The 27980-nt window shown below is 36.4% G+C and overlaps 1 protein-coding gene across 4 annotated transcripts; it reads left to right on the top strand.

Annotated features, from left to right (window-relative positions):
• On the top strand, positions 1-27593 carry CCP110 (centriolar coiled-coil protein 110). Of its 4 annotated transcripts, XM_060078387.1 has the most exons (16): positions 1-179; positions 1774-1919; positions 4287-4442; positions 7885-8013; positions 11498-13142; positions 15142-15272; positions 16110-16287; positions 16846-16985; positions 17235-17351; positions 17687-17788; positions 17977-18093; positions 21346-21419; positions 21974-22036; positions 22711-22770; positions 23257-23342; positions 25720-27593. In XM_060078387.1, the coding sequence occupies exons 3-16, from the start codon at positions 4302-4304 to the stop codon at positions 25770-25772; spliced, it is 3036 nt and encodes a 1011-aa protein (XP_059934370.1). In that variant the 5' UTR covers positions 1-179; positions 1774-1919; positions 4287-4301; the 3' UTR covers positions 25773-27593. The 4 variants fall into 4 exon arrangements, with proteins under 4 accessions (XP_059934370.1, XP_059934369.1, XP_059934371.1 ...); XM_060078386.1 differs by lacking the exon at positions 1774-1919; XM_060078388.1 differs by lacking the exon at positions 1774-1919 and having other exon boundaries at positions 25703-25734.
• Positions 27594-27980: the final 387 nt, after the last annotated feature.

The raw sequence follows: 27980 nt of genomic DNA, 5'->3' as shown, positions 1-27980 counted from the left end.
GGCGGCGGCGGCGGTTGCCAGGAGCCCGCGTTGCCTCCTGAGCACCGTAATATGGCGGGGAGGAGGAGGAGGAGGCGGCGGTGGATGGAGCTGCTCTCAGTCAGTACCAATTGAGCAGTTTGTTTCCTGCCAAGGCCCGGAGCGAGGAGAGGAAAGCTGCCGCGGCCGTGGGAGAACAGGTGTGTGCGTGAGAGGGGCCTTGACTCAGCGGGTCCGGCTGCGAGGCCGCAGGGCGGGCGGAATTGGCGCGCTGAGTATCTGAGGGCGGGCTCTGCACGGAACCCTAGCTAAGGTGCCGGGCTCCTGGGCCTCGAGCCTCTGGAAAGGCTCCGGGTGGGCGGAGGCGGATATCCCGGGGGTCGGCGGCACCGGGCGCGGAGGTGATGCTCAGATGCTGGCACCGTCTGGTGGGTGTTCGGGATGGAGCCTTATGGAGTTGGGGGAGGTGGGCTTGGGGCGCTAGGGTGAGGGCAGAGGGTCCCCAGTAAATAAACTCGGGCCAGACCCGAGGAACCATCTCCTGTTGATAAAAGTGGTTGGGCCGTTATTTTTCTGGCGAGGGGAGCGTCCCTAGGGTGTGCCCTGGCCATTTCTGAACGGCAGTTACCACCAAGCAAAGACCCTAGGAGCGCTGTTTACCCTGCCTTTGTGATTCTCTGGGGGCAGAAGCATGAAGAATAAAAGGAAATTCTCTTTATTACCCAAGATGCTACTGCGTGGTTCCCACCCTTTGCTTCTATCTGGTTATAATCCCAGTTCCCTACCCCTCAGTTTAGGCAAATGGCAGGCACCTAGAGATTGATTTAGTGGGGAGGGGTCTGGACACAGCAAAATGAGGAAGCTGTTGTCCCCTTTTCCACGTTTTTAAGTTAAATTGAATCTTACCAGGACCCAAGAACTGTCGCTACCCTCCAGGAGTTCATAAGCTAGTGAAAAAAAATCAGTCATCATCATCCTCTTTGAAATAATAGTCGCTCCCATTTATTGATGCTTTCTGCATATCCTACAGTATACTAATGAATCCTCACAGAATCTCTTTGAGACAGATACTCTTGATTATCCCTATTTTACAAATGAGGAAACTGAGACAGAGATGGTAAGTGAATTGCCAAGAACATACAGCTAGTGTGTGTGCCTGAATAAGACCCTTCCCCTTTATTGCCTCTACAGGAAGTTTGTTTTTAGGATGACTGATGGGTAAACAACCAGCTAACAACTGAAAACAAGGCAAGATGTGTTCTGTACTTTTACCATTCCCTTCAGTGACATTTCTGATAGAGCACTGGTGAGGAGTAGGTAGCAGAATCATGAGTCTATGGGGTTTGCAAAGAGGCTCATTTGGAGGAGGTACATCGTCTAAATGGAGAAGACAGGGCATGTCTGAATTTGATGCAGCCAACAAATTATTAATTCAAGTGAACCAGTAATGCCTGCTGGTAAAGTATGGGGCAGCAGATTTGTGGTTGGAGTGGCCTTGTAGTCAAGGCTCCCTTAAAATAAAACCCTGCTGACAGAGGTAATTGTGGCGTGAGAAGCGAAGTGCCCTCTTGCTTAATCATATAAGATACAGACGCTCGCTTTTTAAATGGTTGCCTTTGCAGTTTAGAGGTACCAGTTTCTCTGAGAAAAGGGTCATCTATGAAACAGTCATTCTCAAAATTCCATTCTTCCTTGCTAGCTACTTTGCTGTGTAGTCCACTGTCCTCTTTTTTCTAGTTTACGTTATTGTTTGAGCTAATTATCCTAATTTATTTATTCAATATTTTTATGAAGTGCCTACTGTGTACAGACACTGTCCTATGTAATGGGGATTCAGTGGTGAGCAAGACTGAGAAGGTACCTGTGCTTATGGAGCTTACATTTTGGTGGAGGAAGAAAGACAAAAACCAAGGAAATAAACAAGATAATTTCAGATAGTGGTAAGTGCTGTGAAAATTGGGTAACAGCAGGGTAGTGTGATAGTGAATGACACAGGGTTAATTTAGTTGGGATAATCAGGGACGGCCTCAGAAGAGAGGAGACCTCCAAGCTGAGACTAAAGGATGAGAATGATCCAGTCATGCTCTAGGGTCACTTGGCAATTTCCATAATCATCATATTAGACTTGTATTTGGATGTTTAATACCTTATTATAGGCTATAAGTATGCTGTAATAATAATATATTGCCGTATGTATGCAATATGTATGACAAACATATACTGTTTAAGGGATGTGAATTTAACTTTCTGAAGCAATGAGGCATATTTTTTATATGATGTTGTTGAAAGAAATATAAAACTTTTGCCATAAAGATATTTTATTTCCTTAAATTTCCCAGACCATCCTTGCTTTGCTTGTCTGTCCATTGGAAGTATATTACATTAATTGTATGAGTAATCTGTTTTGGTTTCTTGTAATGCTGGATGCATGGATTGTGTTAAAAAATCTTTTGAAGTATTTTAGTAGAAATGGGGTCATTCAAATTTTTCATATCTTAGCTTATGCCTATTTTGATTGTTAAGATATCATAATGTGGGTTGAAGTCTAGATTAAAAAAGGAGGCCTTGCTATGGTTATCATGCAGTTAAGGTGTTATGTTTTTTACTTTTGTTTGTCTTATGAATATAAGTTTGCAAAATAATCTCATTTACACTCTAGAGAACCATTTCTTTGAAATTAAACTCAGTTTGCATAAATGAATATAGAAATAATTAGAATTGATGGGATGGTAGGAAGAAGTCTTGCTATTAATAAGACTACCAGTTGGTCAAAAGCAGCAATATATCTTTTTCCTAATCTAATCATAATTTTGAATATGATTTTTCTTCATTTCTAACTGTGATATTATTTGTCCCTGATACGTTAGCGTACTAAATTTTTAAGTACCTTGAGGCTTAGGGCAGTATCGTATTGTATCTTATTTCATGTTTGCATATCCCACGTCATGAATTGAATTTCCCTTCCCTCTCTCTTTTTTCTTTGTTAATTAATTGTTTTAAAATGAACACTTAAAGAAGCAGTATTGTATTAGTTTTTCTGTTTTCACAGATCATGTTGTTGTTGGTTATGTGTCCAGTGATATCTCTCTTTCCCTTTCCCTTGTTTATTTAAAGGAAACAATGCCAGACATAATGCTATGGAAACAGGCAATCAAATATTTAACACTTGCTAGATGAATGAATTTGGTATCTAACCCTTCCTTTTACCTTGTATTTTCATAGCCACCATCACAGTTTCCCAGAAACTGTGAAATTACTGGACTGATTATTTTAAGTGGTTTGGTGATGGTTCCACTTTTTAACAGTAAAGTAGAATTAATATGAGAGCCAGTAGATTCTGTTTTCCACTTCCTACTGATTTGGTCAGTTATCATGGAGTCAAATTATATTCTTAAGATATGCAAGTAATAGACTTTGGACTCCATGATAGAAAAAAGAACTTTTGAAAGTAAATACCAGTTTTTATTTAACTAGCCCCTTTGTCTTTTTTTTTGGCTACAAAAGCATTCCTACCTTTGTATTATTTAGGGTTTTTAAAAAAATAAACCGTGGTACACATTTTTGTGCTTAGATTTCTTTCTTATTTTATTTTTATTTTATTTATTTATTTTGGCTGCGTTGGGTCTTTGTTGCCGCGTGCGGGCTTTCTCTAGCTGTGGCAAGCTGGGGCTACCCTTTGTTGTGGTGCGCGGGCTTTTCATTGTGGTGGCTTCCTCTTGTTGCAGAGCACAGGCTCTAGGCACGCGGGCTCAGTAGTTGTGGCTTGCGGGCTCTAGAGCACAGGCTCAGTAGTTGTGGCGTACGGGCTTAGTTGATCCGTGGCATGTGGGATCTTCCCGGACCAGGGCTCGAACCTGTGTCCCCTGCATTGGCAGATGGATTCTTTATCACTACGCCACCAGGGAAGGCCTATTTAGTTTTCCTTGTGATGTGTAGATAAGTCCTCCTGAAGAAAAGATAATATTATGTTTTACAACTGAAGTTAGTTAGGTTGTATAGAACTTTGTTTCCTTTCAGAAGGTTTCATTGCTGAGTTCTTAGTACTTTTCTAAACTAATCACATTTAAAGATTGATTATGTACAAATCTTCAGAAATATTTAGTATATGAAGCAAGGCTTGACTCGGCAGGGTCTTGAGGTGCTTTCCTATACCCAAGAATTAGCTCCTGATCAGTGGAACAATTCTGGGAAAGCCAGTTCTAGGAATTGTGAATTCTAGGAATATTTCAGTGCCCTACAAATTTGCCAAATAAATTAAGATCTATTTTTGTCAGCACATTAAAAATGGCTTTTTTTCTCTCTTGTAGTGTGATTGTGGGAAGATGGAAGAGTATGAGAAGTTCTGTGAGAAAATTCTTGCCGGAATCCAAGAAGCATCACTGTCCACAGAGAGCTTTCTACCTGTCCAGTCTGAAAGCATCTCACTTATTCGCTTCCATGGAGTGGCTGTGCTTTCTCCACTGGTAAGTGTTTTTGATTTTAAATAATCTTTTTTTCTATAGTGAACCACCAAGGTAGTTCACAGAAAAACAAAAGAAAGGTTGGCTTATAAGTATCAAAAAGATGCCTGACCCTTTTCATAAGTAAAGAAATGCAAATGAGTTAGCCTTTGGTTTTGTTTGTTTGGTTTTTGCTTTTTCTTTGACATATTTGATTGGCAACGATCTGATAGGACCTAGTATTTCTTAGCTTGTGGGAGGAGGCACTTAAAATGCACTTTTGCTGAGAGAATCAGTTTATTTTATTTTATTTTATTTTATTTATTTATTTATTTGCGGTACGCGGGCCTCTCACCGTTGTGGCCTCTCCCGTTGCGGAGCACAGGCTCCGGACGCGCAGGCTCAGCGGCCATGGCTCACGGGCCCAGCCGCTCCGCAGCATGTGGGATCTTCCCGGACCGGGGCACAAACCCATGTCCCCTGCATCGTCAGGCGGACTCTCAACCACTGCGCCTCCAGGGAAGCCCTGATTTTATTTTTTGATGAGCAGTTTGGTAGTGTTTATCAGAATTTAAAAGTGTATATAACCTTTGACTCAGCAATTCCATTTTGGAGAATATCTTACAATTATACTTATCCATGTGCCTAAAGAAGTATGTGTAAGGTTATAGGAGCATTGTTTAAAAGAGCAAAAGATTGATGAACAACCTAAATGTCCGTCAGTACTGGACTAGTTTAACTAACTGGTCCACTTTATAGACTCATTAAAATGAGTACAGTAGATCTTAATGTGTGGGCATGGAAGGATCTTCACAAGCTACTGTAAGTCACTGGACACAGCTTGCTCTCAGAGGTAGTATAGAGGAGTAGTTAAAAGCCTGGCTCTGGATCCTTCTGGCCTGGATTCAGATGATTGCTCTGCCACTTACCTGCTGTGTGAACTTGCAGGTCCATTTTCTTTATCTGTTAAATGAGGATAAAAAATAGTGCCTACCTCATTGGGCTGTTTTGAGGAAAACGAACTAATACATTTAAAATACTTAGAACACTACCTAGATCATAGTAGGTACTCAATATATGCTAACTATTTGGGTTTTTAGATAAGACTGTTTTTGTTATCTTCTTTCTCTGGGGAGGAGTGAGGGAATATCGGATGAGAGGGAAGACACTTTTCATCGTGTTTCCCTTTGATACTGATTGAATATTTTATAAATGTATGTGACGTTATTTCAAATCAGAAAACTAATATTACTGAAAGAGAGTTTTAAATTTATTTCTTTTTTGTATAGCAGGATTTAAAAGGTCAATATTTTCTGCCAACTTCTTGTAATGAAATTTTCAACCATACAGAAAAGTTGAAAGGATAGTTCAGTGACTACCCACATATCTACCATTTAGATTCAACAGTTTTTAACATTTTTGCTGTCTTTGCTTTATTGCGTTATTTGCTTTATTTAAAACTTTTTTTGTTTTATTGCTGAGCCATTTGAAAATTACAGATACATGACACTTCTCCCCTAAATATTTTGGTATACAGTTTCTAAAAATAAGGATACTCTGCTATATAAAACTCCAATATCATATCACACTTTATGAAAATTAATAATAATTTTAATAGTATCTAATATTCTGTTTATATTCAGATTTCTCTATTTGTGCTCAAAATGTCTTTTATAACTTTTTTTTCTTGTCTGGATCCAATCAGAGTTCACAAATACCATTCACTTGTTATGTTTTTTAATGTCTTTGACATAGAACAGTTCCTTAATTTCTTTTTTTTTTTTTTTTTGCGGTACATGGGCCTCTCACTGCTGCGGCCTCTCCCGTTGCGGAGCACAGGCTCCAGACGCGCAGGCTCAGCGGCCATGGCTCACGGGCCCAGCCGCTCCGCTGCATGTGGGTTCTTCCCGGACCAGGGCACGAACCCGTGTCCCCTGCATCGGCAGGCGGACTCTCAACCACTGCGCCACCAGGGAAGCCCAGTTCCTTAATTTCTTTAAAAAATTGTTTTTTATGATAGTGAATTTTTAAAGAGATCTTACAGAATGCCTTATATTTTGAATTTGTCTAATTGTTTCCTCATGATGACATTTAACTTACCCTCTAGTCCCTGTAGTTCCTATAAACTGGAAATTAGCCTAATAGTTTGGTTAGAGTCAGGTTAAACATTTTTAGCAAGAATTCTTTGGAGATGATGCCATGTTCTTCATATTAAATTAAATCAGAAGTTACATAATGTGTAGTTGTTTGTCTATTAGTAATGTGTAGTTTGAACACTTGCTTCTGCAGTGGTGACTGCCATATGACTCTAAAGGTATACATTTTCTTTTCTCTTTTTGATTAGCAAGTAAACTGGAATGATTCTTTGGTACCTTGCAAATAAGAAAAGGTTTTAAAACATTTTTATCAGCTACTTGATGACATATTGCTTGATTAGTTTAATATAGACCAAAATGTCTGGGCCTTGTTGTTTAGGGTCTACAACTTCATCAGTTACTTATTTATAAGCAAAATCTAATGCTTATGGACCTTAATCCATGTTTTTAGGTTGTATTTGATAGTCAAATACTGCAACTTTGAAATAATTTTTTATGACATGTTTTCTTTTTGCATAAATCTAAAATAAGTCTTGACTCCTTAACATAGTGACTAAACTTCCCAGGACTTAATAATAAAGATTTAAATCCACTAAAAAAAAATAATGCTTGGAAGCCTTCAATTTTTTCAGTACATTACATTTTTATTGGAGGTTACAATGAAGTGGAACCAAATATGTGTTCTGATTTTGTAGGCAAATAAAACATTATCTGTTTCTTTTATCATTAAACCTTTGGACATTTTCTTGAGGTAGCAAAGAGGTGAAATGTATACCGGATTAGCGGATTAGAAACTAAAGAATCTAACTGAACCAGTGAAGTAAGACATTACCAAATGAAAATCTCAACAGTAGCCAATAGGGTTAATTTTATCTTTCATTTCAGAGCATTTGATAAGTGAACAGTTTTTTTTTCTTTCAACTTTTTTTTTCAATTGAGAATAATTACTTACAGTAAAATGCACAGATCTTAAGTGTTAAAGTTCATGAATGCTGGGGACTTCCCTGGTGGCCTAGTGGTTAAGACTCCATGCTCCTAATTCAGGGGGCATGGGTTCAATCCTTGGTCAGGGAACTAAGATCACATATGCCACACAGTGCGACCAAAAAAAAAAAAGCAAAAAAAGCAGTCCCATGAGTTCTGATATATGGCATCCATTTATAACTCACATCCACACAACATTTTCATCACCACAGAAAAATTTCATCTGCTCCATCCCAGTCATCACCCCCAACCACTGTTCAGATTTCTTTCACTATAGATAGTTTTACCTGTTGCACACATTTTTAATCATTCTGGTTCAAAACTACCTGATTTTGTGATATTTTTACATTTATGATAAATAATTACATATTTATGATGTTTTTCAGCTTAATATTGAGAAAAGAAAGGAAATGCAACAAGAAAAGCAGAAAGCAATTGATGTAGAAGGAAGAAAGCAGGTTAACAGGAATAGAGCTTTACTGACACGTGTCCAGGAGATTCTTGAAAATGTTCAGGTGTGTAATTTAAGCTCTTTTAAATTATAATTAAGAAATCATGAGTTAAGCATTGATGATAATTTTTCAGAAATAAATTTGCCTTAGTATATATTATACTGTCAAGCTTGAGAAACTTCATAATTTGTGATATTCCATTTCAGTTACTCCAAAGAAAATTCACTTGCTTGTTAGTGGTGCTCAGTACTTGAATCAGAGGGTACTCAGACAATGGACCCATACACTGAGTATAATTGCTTGTTGTCTGTGTCTTATGACTCTAAAAACATTGAATTCTCAGTGACAAAATGATAGAATTGGCCATTGTAGTTTACCTCTGAACTAATCAGACTATTGACTCAATGACCTTATTCTCATTCTCTGCTAAAGTAAATAACTGTCCCCAATGTTTTTTCTGGTAAAATTCTGCTCTTAGATACACAAATGCAATTTAGATTAGATAATAGAATTGCCTAGATGCATCTTAGATACAAATTGAAACTATTTAAACAACACATCTATACCTTTGCAATGATTTTTATTTAATTTAAATTTGTATAAACAATGTGTTTTAAGGTCTGGATCATTTCATACTAAAAACAGTAAATTAGATAAAACATAATTTCTGCTTTATATAACCCTGTTTCGCTGGTTACATCTTTTAATTTTTTTTTATAATCTTAGGGGTTTGTGGTTTGTGTAATTCATACTAGATGATTTATGTACAATGACCCTTAGGATATTTCCCACTAACTACTACCTTCATTTCTCTGTGGGTAGTAGATTTTAATTTGTGAAGTATAATTACTGCTCATATTGAGTTTAAAAAATGTAGTGAGTAGCACAATAAAGGTGGCTTTTTTATTTATTAGATATTTCCTATTATTGGAACAAAAATGGCATATCATTCTTGGTCCACTGAGGGAATATATCAAATATACTACTAATGAATTTATTGTTGAGTTTAAAGACTTTCTCTGCTTAATAGAATGTGTACAATGTTGAACTATAGAGTAATGAATTAATTATGCAGATAGAGAAATTTTATATAATACAAATAGATTTCTAAGGTGTGTTTTACCTGTAAAACCTATGATTCTGATAGATTTTGTTGTTGTTGTTATTTAAATTGTCTAACCAAAGGCTTTTTTAGTGATGTACAAAAAGCATGGCTGCTGAATATCACAAATATGAAATGTTTAGCTATTTTGAGGAAATAATTTATTTTACTTAAACCTGCAAACATGTGTCATGAATATGTATCCCTTTTGTTTTATTTCGATCGTGAGGTTGTGACCAAGTAGATCTTGTTGTACTGTTTATTGCGTAGTACCTGGAAATCATTACATGTCTTGGGATTTGTAAGGTAAAATAGGAGTGCCATATTGCCTAAGAAAAAAACACATACAAAACAACCTAAAAATCTTTTAAAATTCAGGATTCTGGAGTATATTCATATGATAATATGATAATGATTTCTGCCAGTTTCATATATGCTTGTATAATGTTTAGAAAACATCCTAGTTCCCATTTTGTTCTTTTGCAAAGTCGAATTATTTAGATACAAAATGTAATTTTATTGTTTTCTGTTGGATCTTTTGTGTATACAATTGTCCTAGTTCCCTTTTTGTTCTTTTGCAAAGTCGAATTATTTAGATACAAAATGTAATTTTATTGTTTTCTGTTGGATCTTTTGTGTATACAATTGTTTTCATCTTTATTAAATTTTTAACTTATTTTGCTTGTTCAAAAACTCATTAACAGGTTGCTGTTTTATTTTTTATTTTTTTATTTTTTGTAAATTTATTTATTTATTTTTGGCTGTGTTGGGTCTTCGTTTCTGTGCGAGGGCTTTCTCTAGTTGCGGCGAGTGGGGGCCACTCTTCATCGTGGTGCGCGGGCCTCTCACTGTTGCGGCCTCTCCTGTTGCGGAGCTCCACAGCATGTGGGATCCTCCCAGACCAGGGCTCGAACCCGTGTCCCCTGCATTGGCAGGCAGATTCTCAACCACTGCGCCATCAGGGAAGCCCCCAGGTTGCTGTTTTATCTTCTTTTTTTTTTTTTTTTTTTGCGGTACGCGGGCCCCTCACTGTTGTGGCCTCTCCCGCTGCGGAGCACAGGCTCCGGACGTGCAGGCCCAGTGGCCATGGCTCACAGGCCCAGCCACTCTGCGGCATGTGGGATCTTCCCGGACCGGGGCATGAACCCGTGTCCCCTGCATCGGCAGGCGGACTCTCAACCACTGCGCCACCAGGGAAGCCCTAGGTTGCTGTTTTAAATGATCATCCAGTTAATCAAATTGAAATTTGCCTTAATCAGGTTTTAAGTTGAAGTTTTTCTTATTTTTTAAGTATTAAGCTAGATGGCTGACCTTTCATTTACCACAAATTTGTCTCATCATAAAGAAGGATTTTAGTTAAAATTTGGAGTAAGTGTATGGGAGGCAGGAGTCTTCGTACTGAATTATTTTTTTGCTTAATCAGTGTCCTGGGCAAGCTAGTCCTTGTTAAAGAGGAATCATCTATGTAAGAAATTTAATTACTTGCTCTTTATCTTGCACATTGTTATCCCTAGATGATAGTTCTCATAGGAGGAGCAGTTGGTGATGTTAATAACATATAACCAGAAGAAACTTGAGGAAAATGCTTCTATTCCAAGATTAAATTGCACATGAGTATATAAATATATATGTGTGTGTATATATATGTACATATATTCATATTTGTATCAGATTAGATAAGTGACTTTTTTTCTTTTCTTTCTTTCTTTCTTTTTTTTTTTTTTTTTTTGCGGTACGCGGGCCTCTCACTGTTGTGGCCTCTCCCGTTGCGGAGCACAGGCTCCGGATGCGCAGGCTCAGCGGCCATGGCTCATGGGCCCAGCCGCTCCGTGGCATGTGGGATCTTCCCGGACCAGGGCACGAATCCGTGTCCCCTGCATCAGCAGGCTGACTCTCAACCACTGCGCCACCAGGGAAGCCCCTCTTTCTTTCTTTCTTTATTTTTGGCTGCACCTGGCGGCATGTGGGATCTTTGTTCCCCGACCAGGGACCGAACCCGCGCCCCCTGCAGTGGAAGTGCAGAGTCTTAACCACTGGACCGTGAGGAAATTCTCTTTTAATCTGTTAATAAATAGGCCGGGATGACCAGTAGATGCTTTTTATAGTAATTTGAGCTCCATGTGATATAGAATACCATAGAAAAGGTCATCTGAGTTTTTATTTGTGTTTTCAAATATTAGAACTCTGAATCTTCAGTTTCAGTTTCACTTTAGAAAACAATGAAATCAAAGGCTTTTTGTGTAGTGAGGAAATATTACTTTTTATTTCTTAAATTTATTTTTATTTGTTTATTTATTTATTTTTTGGCTGAGCCACACGGCATGTGAAATTAGTTCCCTGAGCAGGAATCGAAACCTGTGCCCCCTGCAGTGGAAGTACGGGATTCTAACCAATGGACCACCAGGGAATTCCTGGAAATAATAATTTTTAAATTTCCTTTTTCAGGTTAGAAAAGCACCTAATGCCTGTGATTTTGATCAGTGGGAGACTGAAACAGTTTACTCTAATTCAGAAGTCAGAAACTTGAATGCTCCTGCTACACTTCCAAATATCTTGCCAAGCCCTACTGAACACTCTACTTTAGCAAAGTTTGAAAAGATAACTGGAATTTTGCCATTGAATACTGAGGACCAATTTAATGGGATAGACTTAGCTAGGGACTCAGAAGAATTCAGTTATCTGAAGCAATGTGATAGTTCAAATATTAGCCACGCAGAAAACGAAGCTTCTCTAAAGACCTCCTCAGCAGCTGCACAAGAGCCACTTATTTCTGGTGGTCTCTTTCCAACAAATGAAGAACAAGATCCATCACTTTTGGGGGAAGTTACTCCCGATCCCTACATAATGAGTCTTCAGAAGCTGATGAAAAAGTCAAAGGAATATATAGAAAGAGAGCAATCTAGACACAGTCTGAGAAGTAGTGTAAAGAGGAGTGTTAATGAGAGTTATTCAGACAAAGAAAATGATGCTGTTAAAGTGACTGACTGTGAAAAGGAGAAGGCCCAGTTGATGGGCAAGCCCTGTGGTTCAGTTATTCCTGACAAACCAAGCCTTAACAAATCAAATGTTCTCCTCCAAGGTGCTTCCACTCAAGCAAGCAGTGTGAATACATCCATTTTAGGTAGCTTTTCTAAAGTGGACATACCTATACCAACTGGCCATTCTACTGTTTTAGAGCCTGATTCTGATTTTAAACGCATTCCCACTTTTGTTACTGAAAATAATGTTATCAAAAGTCTCACTGGTTCATATGCCAAATTACCTAGCCCAGAGCCAAGCCTAAGTCCTAAAATGCATCGAAGGTGTTCTAGGCCATCATCGGCATGTCATATACTTATAAATAATCCAATAAATGCTTGTGAATTAAGTCCTAAAGGAAAAGAACAGGAAGTAGACTTAGTTGTTCAAGAAACTGATGAAAAAACAAATGTACCTGAAACTGTGCCAGAGTTACCAATTGATTTAGCAGGAGTTTGTTCAAGCAAGGTTTATGTCAGTAAAAATACATGTGAAGCCATACAGGAAATGGTTTTAGGTAAGTCAAATCAGGTATGTCAATCTTCAGGAAGTCAATTAGAAAATAAAGTTATTCATGGACTTGCTATCATGGAAGGTCAGTTAACATCTGATGGGAGAGGACCACAGAAAATGGACAGTACATGTACTGCAGTGGAAAGATTGCATGAGCCATATGCCACCAGTCAATGTATAGTGAGTCAAAACTTTGGAACTGTGAGTGGACTCAAGTCAGCCAATGTGTTAGAGAAAAACTCCTGCAATTTCCAAATGGGACTGAATAAGTCTTACGACGTAAAAAACCCATCGCCTTTACTGATGCAAAACCAGAATACCAGACAGCATATGGACACCCCTACAGTGTCCTGTGGAAGTGAACAATTTTTGGATAACAGTTTTGAGAAAGTTAAACGGAGACTTGATTTAGATATTGATAATTTGCAAAAAGAAAACTGGCCTTATGTCATAACAACTGGAATAGCTGAACAGGAAAGGCAACATTTGCCAGAAAAAAGATACTCTAAGGGGTCTGTCTACATCAACAAGAATAAAATATTAGAAAGTAGTTCCAAAGGTAAGAAAGTTTCGAAGTGTTTAATATCTGCCAAGCAGGTGGCATCTCTATTTAATACCTTTAATTGACAATTAATAATTGTCAGAATAATAATAATTGCAGAATAATTATAATTGTCTTCATCTGTTCATTTATCAGAGAGCATCACTAGCTACAGTTTACTGCCATTTGATAGGCTTTCTTAAAGGATTTTCCTATATAATTCATGAATCTTTCACAATCCATTTGGTATTATAGAGAATATTGTTAATGACCGGAGGAAAAAGTTCTTGCATGAAACATCACTCATAGTTTTAATCCAGTATATTGCTATGATATCTTCCTTTTGGACTGTGGTTTCTAATATTTTCATCAGTTTGCCCTTTCATTTGTAATGAGATCTTCATGTAGTTGGCCCTTTAGTAAACACTTTAACACTAAATTATTAGAGAAGATATCACAAATAAGGCTCTGTGAGTAGTGTTTCAAGAGTGGTGTCTTTATTAATGAAAATTATTTCAAATTTCTTTCTGTTGCATCTAGTGTTATATTAACAATAACTTGTTAAAACATGTCTTCTTTATTACTCCCTACTTTGTTGTCATGGCTCATAATTCTTCATTACTGATGTGGAAGACATATAAATCAAGTAAATTAAGTTTTTAGACACAGACATTTCAACTCTAATGTGATATGTATCCTCCTGAAAAAAACTTCATATTCTGTAAAATTGCACACTAAAAGTAACAAGGTTTATAGGAAAAATAGGGTTGGGTTGGGGCAGACTACATAACACCTGTGCGACTTTATAAGCACTCTAAGAAAAACGGTTGCTATCTGAGGAGCCAGCTTGGCTTCTCCAAGTAGATGACATAGCAGGCTAGAAGCTGTCTCGGTGAATACCACGAGTACACAGACTGACCAAGTGGCGGTTCTGGCAGTGCTTTCACAAGAGGAAGGCCAGTGCGTGTGAGATGAGGCCAGGCATGGAGGCAGCCGGCTTGCTGTCAGTGGGCAAGGGCGGCAGTGCATTGTGCCGAGAGCTGCCCGTAGCTTGGCTGCTTGCCTCGGGCACACCTCCCAGAGAGGGATCCCCTGGACAGGCACTCATTTATCAAGTTTTTAAGGTAGAGCTGAATGGACTCCAGTTGTTGGCTGAGTGGTTGAGTGGAGGGCCTTTTTCTTTCTTGCTGAACATTACAATTCAACTGCTTTTCCGGCCCCCCCGCCTATAAAAAAATTGCACGTGAACAACTGCAGATTGTTGTAGCTGAATAAAATGTATTTAGGAACAAATTATCAGAATACCATGGCAGGTAGGACAAATATAATGCGCTTATCTTCAATGAAAATCATTGACTATGTATTTGGAAAGAAGGATTCTTTGAATTTAGTTGAATTATAATGGATTCCTAACTATGTGCTACATCTGTGTAATACTTGATATTTCAACATTTCAAAGTGTCACACCACTTTCTATTCAGTAAGTTGCATAGTCATACTGATTTAATAAATTTTTTAGTTAGTAATTAAAATATCTAGAATTTTAATATCCAATCTTTTTTGGAGCCTCAAGCTGAGTAGCTTTATACTGTCAAAGCAACATTTATTTTAAAAAAGTAAAACAAAGCAAAAGTAGAAGCTACAATACCAGAGACCCTGGAGAAGGACAAGAGTAAAGAAAATAAATGGAGGTGAGACGCACATGGGAACCACATTGTGAAGTTAATTGGAGTAAAGAGAATTGGACGGAACACATAGTCTTGGCTTCATCAGTTCAGATCATGATGGGATCTGTCGAACAAGTGGGTTGGGGTGATGAGATACAGACAGACCTTTAGTAGCGTGAAATGAGAGGAGGGCAAAAGAGAATGTGATTCAAAGTGGGGACCTGGCTATATCTTGATTGTACTAGGTCAGATCCAGGAATACTCTGGTCAGAAGCGTACTTTAAATTGACGTTATAAAACATCAGATATTACTAAATTTTCTAAATTTGAGGGGACATGTTTCTTTTCAGAAGGCAAGGAGATATTAAAAAGCAAGATGTTAGCTTTCGAAGAAATGCGGAAGAGACTAGAAGAGCAGCATGCCCAGCAGTTATCGCTACTCATAGCTGAGCAGGAAAGGGAACAGGAGAGACTGCAAAAGGTGAGGAATTAAAATGTAGGGATATAGGGCTGGTGAGTGGAGTTTTTGGTCATGTATAGGATACTTATAATTGTTACCCTTGTATATCTTAAATCTAAGGGGGTCATTGATTTTCATACATGGAGAATATTTTTTTTTTGGATTTAAAAAAAAAGTGACTTTGGAATTATCAATTTTTTTTAACATCTTTATTGGAGTATAATTGCTTTACAATGGTGTGTTAGTTTCTGCTTTATAACAAAGTGAATCAGCTATACATATACACATATCCCCATATCTCTTCCCTCTTGCATCTCCCTCCCTCCCACCCTCCCTATCCCACCCCTCTAGGTTGTCACAAAGCACCGAGCTGATCTCTCTGTGCTATGTGGCTGCTTCCCACTAGCTATTGGTTTTACATTTGGTGGTGTATGTATGTCCATGCCACTCTCTCACTTTGTCCCAGCTTACCCTTCCCCTCCCCGTGTCATGGAGAGTATTTTTATTGCCAAAATGTGAGTTAAAATATTTTGATCCTTATCTAAAAATAAATGCATAATTTATCAAAAGGATACTTAATTGAATCCTTGATTCAAAATTTGTAATATTTTTAAAAGGTATTTTATAAGTAGGTGCTGAAATATGCATTCTGTAAGAGTATATCATAAGAGGAAAGACACTTGTTTTAAGATTATCACATTTTAAAATCAATTCAATTGTCAATTTTATTTGAGGGAGGAGAACCTGAAATAAATAATAATTTGCTGATAATCATACATACTTTTAGCTGAGCCTAAAATACTATTTGGAGATGTAATTAAAAGAGCTACCATATTATAATAAACCGTTAATCTACAGGAAATAGAAGAACGGGAGAAAATGTTAAAAGAGAAGAAGGTGATTACAGCAGAAGCCTCTGAATTGGACATTAGCAATGCTGTGGACTTAGAATGGAGAAAGATAAGTGACTCTGGTTTACTAGAAACAATGCTGTCTCAAGTGGACTCACTCCATACTTCAAATTCAAATAGTTCTGGTAAATACTAAAAAAAGTCCTTTTCCATTTGAAAAAATTATCCTATAGTAAGATATTTTATTTGGCACACTTTAAAATTGTACCTCCTTTCTATAAGTCATTCCACATCCAACCCACTGCTATTTGCCAGCTGCTTAGAAACTGGTGAAAAATGAAATGATAGCAGCAGATCAAAGACCAGTGAGCAGGTTCACGAGAAAAGCCACCTTAGCAAGGAAAATATCAGGAAATTTGACTCAGAGCCTGGTCTTTGTTCATTCAAGTAGCAGGTGATGTTCTTCAAGTGATAACACAGTTTGCTATCTCCTGAGTGATCTTGAGTTACATCTAATTACCCAGTCCCAATAAGAGCTTATCTTCACATCTTCAATTATCCTGAGATGCTGTTTGTGTTGAAAAGATCCATCTGTTGCATAAGCTTAAAGTCCATAAATATTTTAAGTCTGCTGTGGATCAGTTTCAGAGTTGTTATTCTTTATGAGTGTCATGTTTATTTGGATGTTCTGTGTATTCTAATTATTTGACATCAAGTATAATACTTTATGTATATTTCTCAAGGTTTCACAAGTTCTGCCCTACAGCACAGCTTTGGTTCTGCAAGTGAAGTACCATTCTACCTCTGGGGATCATCAACTAGTGGCTTGACCAAACTCTCAGTAACAAGACCTTTTGGAAGGGCCAAAACTAAATGGTCTCAGGTGGGCAAACTTAAAGATATATGCATGCATGTCTGTCTATATCTTTTCTAAAGAGCTATGTTATCTTAGGTTGTACAAATGAGGCATAAATATTTTGCAATACATCAAAAACTTAGCTTTTATTAAAGATTAAACAACACAGAGTAAACACATATAGAAGTATTTAGTTCATTGTAATAGATTAAGAAAAACAATCTTGAGTATAATGCTCAGATTATTAAAATGTTTTGTCTATCTTATTTCTTCTAGGTTTTCAGTGCAGAAGTACAAGCAAAATTTAACAAAGTAACTGCAGTAGCAAAAGGATTTCTCACTCGTAGGCTCATGCAGACAGATAAGCTGAAACAACTTCGACAAACTGTAAAAGTAAGAGGATTGTGTAAATTGTATTACGTTTCTGTCTCAGTTTCTATCAGTGTTGTGACAGCTGAGTTGACAAATTAGTTCAGAACTTAGGCAGATCAGACATTTTTTAGTCACATAATATAGGCTGTTTTAGAAATTGATTAATCTCATTCAGATAATTTTTAAAAATATGTAAAGGAAGTAGTTTGTGCATTTTTTTTCTCACTTTAAAGTGAGTGCTGTTTGACTTCTGATGTAATAGTTTTGTGTTCTTCATTTCGTTTGAGAAAAAGAACAAAAGGAAACTCCAGTGATCATGAAATCTTTCTAGAAAAATGAAGGAGCATTTCTTTCAGGATACTATGGAATTCATAAGAAGTTTTCAGTTGGAAGCACCATTAAAGAGAGGTGTTGTTTCAGCACAAGATGCTTCTCTTCAGGAACGAGTGTTAGCTCAGGTAATGCATGTATCCTCAAGGCTCTTAGGAAATGGAAATGTTTTATTTCTCTGCCTTCACTGAACCACTGAAAGTAGGTTTCAATCAAAACTTTAACCTTTTTTCTCTAAATAAGAGCATACGTAATACTACTGACCTCTAACCTCATCTTTTTAAACGGGTATAATATTTTCTTCTTTTGAACTTAGTTGCGAGCTGCCCTGTATGGTATTCATGACATATTCTTTGTAATGGATGCAGCTGAAAGAATGTCTATTCTACATCATGATCGAGAAGTTCGCAAAGAGAAAATGCTCAGGCAAATGGTATGTTACATGACTTTTAAACTAGTGAGTGAAAAAAACCCTCTATTTCTTTTACACTCACAGATTATTTCTGTTACCAAATGTGTGGGTTTTCCCCCCACACCAGATCTCTGACACCAGCTGGGTGTCCTACAGTTCAATTCAGTTCCATCTACGTGGAGTTAGTATCAGATCCTACATGTTAAGGAGGCGGTCTTATGAGACTGCCCCCACTTCAGATGCCAATCTCGTTAAATAAATCTTTAGGAAAAAATAGGAAAGAATTTTTGTACTTGTTTAGATATATTAATTATACATGTTAATTCAAGGTTTAAGTATATTTTATTAATAATTATGTTGCTTCTGGGCCTCCCTGGTGGCGCAGTGGTTGAGAGTCCGCCTGCCGATGCAGGGGATACGGGTTCGTGCCCCGGTCTGGGAGGATCCCATATGCCGCGGAGCGGCTGGGCCCGTGAGCCATGGCCGCTGGGCCTGCGCATCCGGAGCCTGTGCTCCGCAACGGGAGAGGCCACAACAGTGAGAGGCCCACATACCGCAAAAAGAAAAAAAAAAAAAAAAAAATTATGTTGCTTCTGACCAACTGGCTATAAAGTGGGGTTCCCATGACTCCCTCCTCGGGTTTGAAAATTTTTCTAGAATGGTTCACAGAACTCAGGGAAACATTTGCTTACATTTAATGGTTTATTATATAATAAAGGGTACAGTAACAGATACAGATGAACAGCCAGATAGAGAGATGCATAGGGTGAGGTGTGGAAGGGTCCTGAGAGCAGGAGCTTCTGTCCTGTGGAGGGTGTGTGCCACCTTCCCAGCATGTGGATGTGTATTTTAGGGTTTTTATGGAGGCTTCATCACATAGGCATGATTGATTATTGACTCAATCTCTAGCCTCTGTCCTGTCCCCCGAGGATAGGGGGTGAGGCTGAAAGTTTCAAGGTTGTAATTGCGCTTGGTCTTTCTGGTGACTAGCCCTCATTCAGAGCCCACCAAAAGTTGTCTTATTAGAACAAAAGATACTTTGGAGAATTTCCCTGGCTGTCCAGTGGTTAAGGCTCGGTGCTTTCACTGTTGGGGCCCGGGTTCAAAAGAACTGCTTCTATCACCCGGGAAATTTCAAGGGATTTAGGAGCTCAGTGTCAGGAACCGAAGTCAAAGATCAAGCATTAGAACAAAAGATGCTCCTATCACTCAGGAGATTTGATTTAAAGGGTTTTAGGAGCTTTGTGTCAGGAACTGGGGTCAAAGACCAAATATTAATAGGAACCAGGGGCAGATCAATCGATTGATTGATCTATCTATAATTGCTTCACATTGAGGTTCTTCTGGATTTGGCATAATTGATACTAAATATCATTCTTTATTGACTTTAGCAGCCATCCTACAATTCTTTTTTTTTTTTTTAATATTTATTTATTTCTGGCTGAGTTGGGTCTTCATTGCTGTGCACAGGCTTTCTCTAGTTGCAGCGAGCGGGGGCTACTCTTTGTTGTGGTGCACGGGCTTCTCATTGCGGGGCTTCTCTTCTTGCGGAGCACAGGCTCTAGGCGTGCGGGCTTCAGTAGTTGTGGCTCGCGGGCTCCAGAGCGCAGGCTCAGCAGTTGTGGCGCACAGGCCTAGTTGCTCCGCGGCACATGGGATCCTCCCGGACCAGGGCCCAAACCCACGTCCCCTGCATTGGCAGGCGGACTCCCAACCACTGCGCCACCAGGGAAGCCCCCATCCTACAGTTCTTAAAACAGGTAGTTCCCAGGATTACCAGTAATATTTAAATCTGTAGACAAATTTAAAAGAAATCGGCAAGAATTACATACTGTTTTTGTGATTAGATTTTTGAGTTAAGTGTTGAATATTACTTGGATGACTCATAAAAAACTGTCCACTGCTCCTGATTGAATTTCCTTGAAACTGTCATGTACATTTTACCTCTTTTGGAAATCAGAGTTAGAAAAGAGGCTCCAAATTAATTTGAAATACAGTTGATCCTTGAACAACGTGGAGGCTTAGGGGTGGCCCACAGTCAGAAATCTCAGTATAACTTCTGACTCCCCAACAACTTAACTACTAATAGTCTACTGTTGACCAGCAGTCTTACCAATAACATAAACAGTCAATTTACACATATTTTGTATGTTATATGTATTATATACTGTATCCTTAAAATAAGTTAGAGAAAAGAAAATATTAAGAAAATCATAAAGAAGAGAAAATACATTTATAGTACTGTACTGTATTTATCAATACCATAATTTATGTTGTCTGTTTATAAGATGAACCGTGTCTGTTAAGTACCTACATCAATATTGTCTTATATGATACAAAACACTGTAGATGTTATATGTATTACTAACATTAGACATCAAAAATGAAAAGATAAAAAAAAAGATAATGTGAAAAACAAGTTCACATTTATTTATAGGTATAACAATTCATGCACTGATAATGAGGAAGCAGCAATATGTTTGATTTATGGGAACCTAGTGTAATCAATATGATTGCTTCACAGTATCCTAGCCTGTACACTAAGGAATAAATTGTTATAATCATGGCATACAGTGTTGTCATATTCATAATACAGTATTGGAAACAGTGTTACATTAAAAAAAAAAAAACACATACCTGTAATGATAGGCTGTAGTTGAGAGGAGAGGAGAGGGAGAGGGAGGCAGAGAGAGAGAGAAAGAGCGAGAGGCCTGCATACTGTATGGTAATGTAACTCTTTGAAAGCAGTAAGAAAACTAACACGTTAATTTTATATTAAATGTCACTCACCTTATGCTTATGTAAGGATAGACTAGTATATACATATATTTTATGCATTCGTGACATAAATTTTTTTTTCATATTTCTAGGTTATATGGTTCATCTGTGAGTTTTTTAAAGTTGTCATAAATCCCCCCAAAATTTTCCAATATATTTGTTGAAAAAAAATCTGCATGTAAGTCACCTGTGCAGTTCAAATCTGTGTTGTTCAAGGGTCAACTGTATATCAGAGTGTTGGAGATCTGTGGTTTGAATCAATGATCTTAGTGTGGTTGGCAAAAGAAAAACAAGCCAAATTTATACTATTTCATTGGGAAAAATAATTTTAATTATTTAATTAAAAAAATTAGACTGCTTCAATTGTAAAGACTAAGTTAAAGTTCAAAATGCCAGTAAGAGAAGCTTTTCCATGCAATTTGAGATCATCCAATACTATACTTTAGTGGTATTACTGGTACCTCTAGAGCTTTATGTTACTTTTGTATTTTAAAGGATAAAATGAAAAGTCCACGAGTGGCTCTTTCAGCTGCAACACAGAAGTCTCTTGATAGGAAGAAGTATATGAAGTAAGTTTTTTTCATGTCTTGTCATATTCTAATTTAAATATTATCAAGCCAATTAATTTTAAGCAACTGTTGGTTTGTATATTCAAATTAGAAATAAAGAATTGTTAACTCTTCTGCAGCTGAGGTGATAGAAATCCCTTTATATAAATAGTTTTATTAAGATCAGGTGGTAAAATCTGATTTTATCTTTAGATAAATGTATTAACTAATAAGTCTGTCAACGTTCACCTTGTGTAATTGATAGCTAATCAAGTAATCTTAAAAATACTTAATCCTTATATTCAGTGTTAATTTTATATCTTTTAAATATATTTTTTTCAAATATCCTAAAGACTTCATAGCAGGAAAAACTTAATGCAAATAATATTCTGAAACTATCCTATTAAAACTCTTCTTTCTTGAAATTTGTCTTTAGTATGCTTATTACAGGTCTTTCAGTAGTGCACCAACTTTGAAATGATGATTTGTTTCTGTCATGTATCACATTTGTAATCATGTGTTTTCTCCCTTTCTAAATATATTATTTGTGTGTCCTTATTTTTATATTGTGTTAGAGCTGCAGAAATGGGAATGCCAAATAAGAAATTTCTGGTTAAGCAAAATCCTTCTGAAACAAGGTGAGAAAAATCACTTAGTCTCAGTAAGAGGCTATTTATTAACTTTTAAGGAAAAGGAAATCTTGTAAATCCCAAGCTTGTTTTTTGTTGGCTTTGTTCTACTTTACATCAGTAAATCTCTCCCTGTTGGGGTGGAGGGTCACAGAGTCAGAATCCATAGTAACACCTGGTCATATACGTGGTCATGTGCCAGACCAGATGTTCCTGGAGCTTTCTGTAGGACATGCTATCTCTGATGGAAATTTGAGCCCCATATGTCCTGAGTTCAGTCTGCAGTCCAAGGGGTCTTTGATACTTACTTGAAAACCTTAGAAAGCTAGCTTAATGTTTCTGACGTGTTTTCTGCTCTTACAAGAGTGATGTTTTGTTTCTCAGATGTTCGAAAGGAAAAATTCCTTCTGTAAAGTACATAAATAAATTATATAAAAGCACAAGGATTAATACTTGTGTTAGACATCTCTTTCCTGATAAAAAAACCGAGGTTTGTTCTCTTGGTGAGCAAATAAGCACCATATTAATACACTTTAATCAATTTGTTTTGCATTGTGATAATGAATAGGCCAAATCGTTGCATCGTTGACTTCTGCCTCACTGTTTCTTTCATCTGTTGAAAGAAAGTGGGGGAAAAACTGAATTTATCCTATGAATTAATTTTTTATTTACCTTGTCAACAGAGTCCTTCAGCCAAATCAAGGACAGAATGCACCTGTTCATAGGCTACTGAGTAGACAAGGGTAAGAATTCAACACACATGGGTATTTAAAAATATTCAAATGAAGATTAGCTTTGAGAGGGATTAGCTTTTTATATAAAGGATAACTATTTTCAAATGTGATCTTTTTAAAGTATTAGGAAGAGCTTTTAATGTTTTTTTCAAAGATAACCCTTTGATATACTGTTGTGTATTATATTTTAATTATCATCTTATGTTGGTGTGTTTTTACTTTTCATTTCATACCATTTTGCTCATTAAATAATGTAAACATCCACACAGTAAGTTCAACATCACCAAAGTGTTTCTCCAACAAAGCATAAGTTATGGTTATAGTCTCCTGACGAAGGGAAAGGTATAGTTTCTTTACTGGGTGCATGCATGAGACTTAATTCTTTTCAAGCTTATTTGTGCTTTGAACGGTTGATGCAGTATGGTTGCTTTTTTTGAATGTTGAACATTTAGAACTTAACGCAAGTGACTTATTAATTTTTTTATATTCAATTAGAACCCCTAAGACATCAGTGAAGGGGGTTGTGCAAAATAGACAGAAGTCTTCACAGAGCAGAGTGCCTAACAGAGCGCCTGTTTCAGGTGTGTAGCAAACGAATTCCTGAAACCCATTCAATAGAAAGACGTGCACAAGCTGCCCCATGACCCAGGCCATACCAGCGGGATAGAGTGTCTTTCCTTGCCACCATAATTTTGGCATATTCACTGTCATTCCTACTAGTGATCATTTGTATTAGTATTTTGCGGCAGTCAGGAGATCTTAGTGAAACTGTGGTTCCAATCTTGATTTCTGTAAATTCCATGGAGACACTATGTATTTTTTAATCTGAAAACTTTGTAGAATTACACATGCTTAACTCAGAAAAGTTTTTATAAATGTGTAAAATATAATGATCTGATGTCTAAATCTGTGCATGTCTATTCAGCTTTGGGGAAGTGTATCACCCAGGAATATTTGTATCTGCACATAAGGGGAAGAATTTCTCTCTGACCACAAGGTCACATGTGAATATGCCAAACGGGAGGGGGTGAAGTCTTAATCTTTTGCTCAAGAAGAAGCTTGAGCTAAATTTCTCTTTATGTTCATTATTTGAGAATTATTTAAGGGCTAAGCCAATAAGTGTATTTTAAAATCCTATTTATGGTGGCAAAAAGACAAATCCAGTGTTGAGCTAATGCAAAACCCTTAAGCTAATGTTTTAATATTTTTTAGGTGTCTTTGTTAAGACACTATGATAACTCACCAAAAATTATGTGATCCATTAAAAATACTTGCAAAATGCTTTGCTTTAACTAGACTGCTTTCTAAACATTTAAAAGAAACCTAATCACCAGGCAATTAAAATTAAATCTTTAATCAATTCTAGTCTTCTCATTAATACACCATTAGTCATATTTTAGAGCTTTTATTACTAAGTAATTTTCTCCAAATTAGGAGGGAATAAGCTACATAAATTTTTTCATGTTATTGACATAAGTTCAAAGAGGGAACAAGATATTGATCACAACTTTGAATTGATTGCTCACCTTTTGCATGTATATATAGTGAGTTTAATTCATAATGTTGAATATATAGAGGATAATTTAAAAGGTCATCTTTTGGAATTCACTGTGAGTGACAGTCAATGGAGTTGTTCTAAAGGGGATTACAGAGCTGAAAATCCTGCTTATTCCAGAGGTAGAATCAGCTGGTTTGAAAGATAACCATTTGGAAGAGCTCAGACCAAACATCAGACCTGTTGCTTGTGAAGTTACATGGAATTTTAAGATATTTTCAATTTTTTCTCATGTTAGTGTTATATATTGTAATAAATCCTAGCTAGTTGGCAAATCATTGAGGAATTAGTATTGTTTTGCCTAATGTTGTCTATTGCCAGAGTGACTACTCTCCATATTCTTTTCTCATGCATTTCATCTCCACTATTTGTCACTTGTGAATCTATAAGTAAAATAGCAACTACTGTTTCTATTCAGTAATACGCAACAGTATAAAGGATGAATAGGAAGTCATTGCAGTTAATGTGTACAATGAAGTTTACTATTTAGAACTATTGTGGTTTAATTGCATTGCAACATAATTATTAATAAAAATGTACTTAACCCTTGAATTAACATGTATAATTAATATGTATCTAAACAAGTACAAAAATTCTTTCCTGTTTTTTCCTAAAGATTTATTTATACGTGAGTGCATATTTAGACAATTGAAAAAGACTAAAGAATTTTATCCTTTTACATAAACTGAAAATTTGGCTTAGTGAAACTAAGATAGTAGTAGACTAAAATTCTACTATGAATCTCAACACAGGGATCCATAGTTGCTTTTGAAAAGATTATTCTTTCCTCCTTAAATTTTTAATGGCCTGGATTATGTTTCAAACAAATTTGAAATTATGCTTTGATATGACCTACATGGAGGACAAACCTTTTATTAAGCATTTTATAGAAAACTCATTTTTATGTTGATAGACTATCATATTCTTAGACTGAAGTACAATTCTAAGGCGTTAAAGTTTGCTGCAAAGCAATTAAAGTTGTTTATAGTTTGTAGAAACTAAATTGCAGTCTCTGATCTCATATATGTTTTAAAACATTCATTTGATGTCTGGTGCTTGACTTAAGAGTTTATAGTGAAATTCAGAAACTGCTAATTAAAGCAGAGTAGGAGGTAGTAATGCAAAATGTTTAAGTAAAACAATGAATCAGGTAGAACTGGGTTCTCAGAGTTTCTACTTCTAGCTCTGTTACTTATACAGGTGACTTACTCTCCTATGTCTCAGTTTTATTATTGTTAAAATAGTAGTAACAATTTTGACCTCGTGATTATTTTACCTAAGGATTAAATATAATAATGTGTTTTGCTTAGCTCAGTGCTTGGTACATAGTGAGCACTCATTAAATGGTATCATTACAGAAAAACTAACATTGAGAAATAATAATAGTTTTGCTCTATTTTTAGGAGTATATGCAGGAAAAATCCAAAGAAAGCAGCCAAATGTTGCGACAACTTAAGAAGACAACATTCATTAGGATAAAAAAGGGGGGAAGGGTTAGGATCCCTATTATTTACCCTGCTCACGACTTTTTATTTAACTCTGGACTCTGTTTACACAGGCAAAGTGATGTATGTCAAAGGGCTGAAAGATCATCTGGATATTTTGGTCAGTCTGGCTAATCCCATCCCCCCCACCGAATTTTCCTCTTAATATCAGTTTCGGGTGAAGACAAATTAGTGTTTAGTAATTGGCTCATTTCTGTCCTTAACCTGCACAAACATAAGTTTGTTTTATTACTCAGGTGTCTGCCGAGAACCTTTTTGTAAACTTAAAGGACATTTGCGTTTATTTCTATAAAATATTGAAAAGGTGTGATAACTTATAAATAAGTTCTGAAATATAAATTTCATTAATCTCTGCACACTGATTGCTGAATTTGATAAACTAGATACTGTTCTGTTTGAGGGGAAATTATTGCAGAAGAATGTTTTTCACCGGTTTTGTAACTTTGAAAACTCTGATTAATCTCTCATATTCTTGGACTTACGGTATAACCACATAGGATAGAACACTTGCCTGTTGATTGTGGTCCACCTAAAATTCACCACAGGAGTAGCTGGGCGTCACCATTTTGGTCACAGGTATACATTCCTCTCAACAGCTAGTTGTCTCACAGAAATGTTAGGCTTAATGTATGTTAATAATGTATGTTACCCTAGTACTATTAGAAACATTTCTATTAAATTATAAAATCTTTCTGTGGAGGGTATAACAAATTTGGGGAAAACAGCACAATGTTCTTAAATGTAGTAGCGCTTAGGAGTGAATGCATTATTACATCTATTTCTTTAAAATAGAATAACATGTTGCATGCAGTTACATTTTCTATTTAGTCTGTTTATTTCTTCATAGTCTGCTTTTTTTAGCATGCTGGATTTAGGGGAGAATAAAGGGTTATACAATGTGATAAATTCAGATTTTCAAATGGGATAATAATACTGTCTAGTTGAAAGTCTGCATTACATAGAGGCACTAATGTTTAAGGTTTTTCATCACTTACATAATCATTTAAAATATAAACCAAAAAATGTTACCAAGGGAACATGATTTTATGAAAAAGAATGTCACTGTTAATTTATCATGCCCTCTCCAAAAGGGCTTTGTGCTTCTTACGTAAAATTGGGAACATTTATGTGTACATTTAATCTTTCTAACTTAAATTTAAAAAAAAGATACTGGTATTTTGAAAATGCAGACTATATATATTCTTAATATTCTGTTAAGAATGTCGAGATAAAGATTGTTTTCTTCGATTTTCTGTTCCATTTAAAATTTAACTTTTACATCTAGCTGTAGACAGAAAATAGTAATCTACTCTGGGTGTAAACTTGATTTTCTTTATTGAGATGTATCATTTATTTAATGAGCGAATCAGAAAATTAGAAATAGAACACAGTCAAAAATGTCTGAGTTACCAATTTATATTTGTGGGCAAAGTGTATCAAAATTATCTTAATATGATAAATTGTGCTTTACCATTCTGAAAACTCAGGATACAGCTTACTCAGATCTTGTGGGTCTTTCCATTGTGAAAGATAGATGCTAAAAGTTTTGTGTACAGTAATGCAAATTGGCTACAACAAATAGTATGTTTCAGAGATAAAACTAGTTTTAGATTAAGGATGCAAAACTTGAGTGTTTTTTTTAAGGATAAAAGCTTGTGTGTTTTACAAATTTTTTAATGTTCACAGCTTTTTCTCATAAAAGTGCCAGACATTGTTTTGTGTTTTTAATGGATTTTTATTTATATATATTATTTTTGTTATTTTTTCTTTGAGTGGAATGTCCATGAATGTAAATTATATTTATTTTTATACTTTAATTTTAATTTTCACTAGTTTTGCTTCTAGGCAAAAGGCAAAATAAACTTTTCATCTTAAAAGAAATCTCATTTGATCTTTTTTATTTACCAAACAAAGGACTTTTGAAAAGTATGTGGCCAAGACATTAATACTGTAATATGATAATTTTTTACAATTACAAGACCCATGAAAGGTATATCCCACTATTTAATATGTAACCTGTAACATTAGCCCCCCAGCGTTTGATTTTGCATGAGTTGGACTTTTCAGAGGGCAAAAGTTCACTGGAACTGGAAATGTCTTTGCCGGATCGAATGGGAGAGAATGCTAAGGTTGAAGCTCACGCCAAGCTGCTAACTTGC

The sequence above is a fragment of the Mesoplodon densirostris genome, chromosome 16 (assembly GCF_025265405.1).
Source record: "Mesoplodon densirostris isolate mMesDen1 chromosome 16, mMesDen1 primary haplotype, whole genome shotgun sequence".
Classification (NCBI taxonomy): domain Eukaryota; kingdom Metazoa; phylum Chordata; class Mammalia; order Artiodactyla; family Ziphiidae; genus Mesoplodon; species Mesoplodon densirostris.
Note: the sequence above shows the minus strand (reverse complement) of the source record. Positions and strands in the feature narration are given on the sequence as shown.

What these genes read in the sequence shown, in the direction of transcription:
- CCP110 (XM_060078386.1), top strand. Translation starts at nt 4,302, where the DNA reads ATGGAAGAGTATGAGAAGTTCTGTGAGAAAATTCTTGCCGGAATCCAA. An exon ending in AACAGGAGAGACTGCAAAAG is followed by an intron (nt 15,273 to 16,109) that starts GTGAGGAATTAA and finishes GTTAATCTACAG; the next exon opens with GAAATAGAAGAACGGGAGAA. An exon ending in AACTTCGACAAACTGTAAAA is followed by an intron (nt 17,352 to 17,686) that starts GTAAGAGGATTG and finishes CATTTCTTTCAG; the next exon opens with GATACTATGGAATTCATAAG.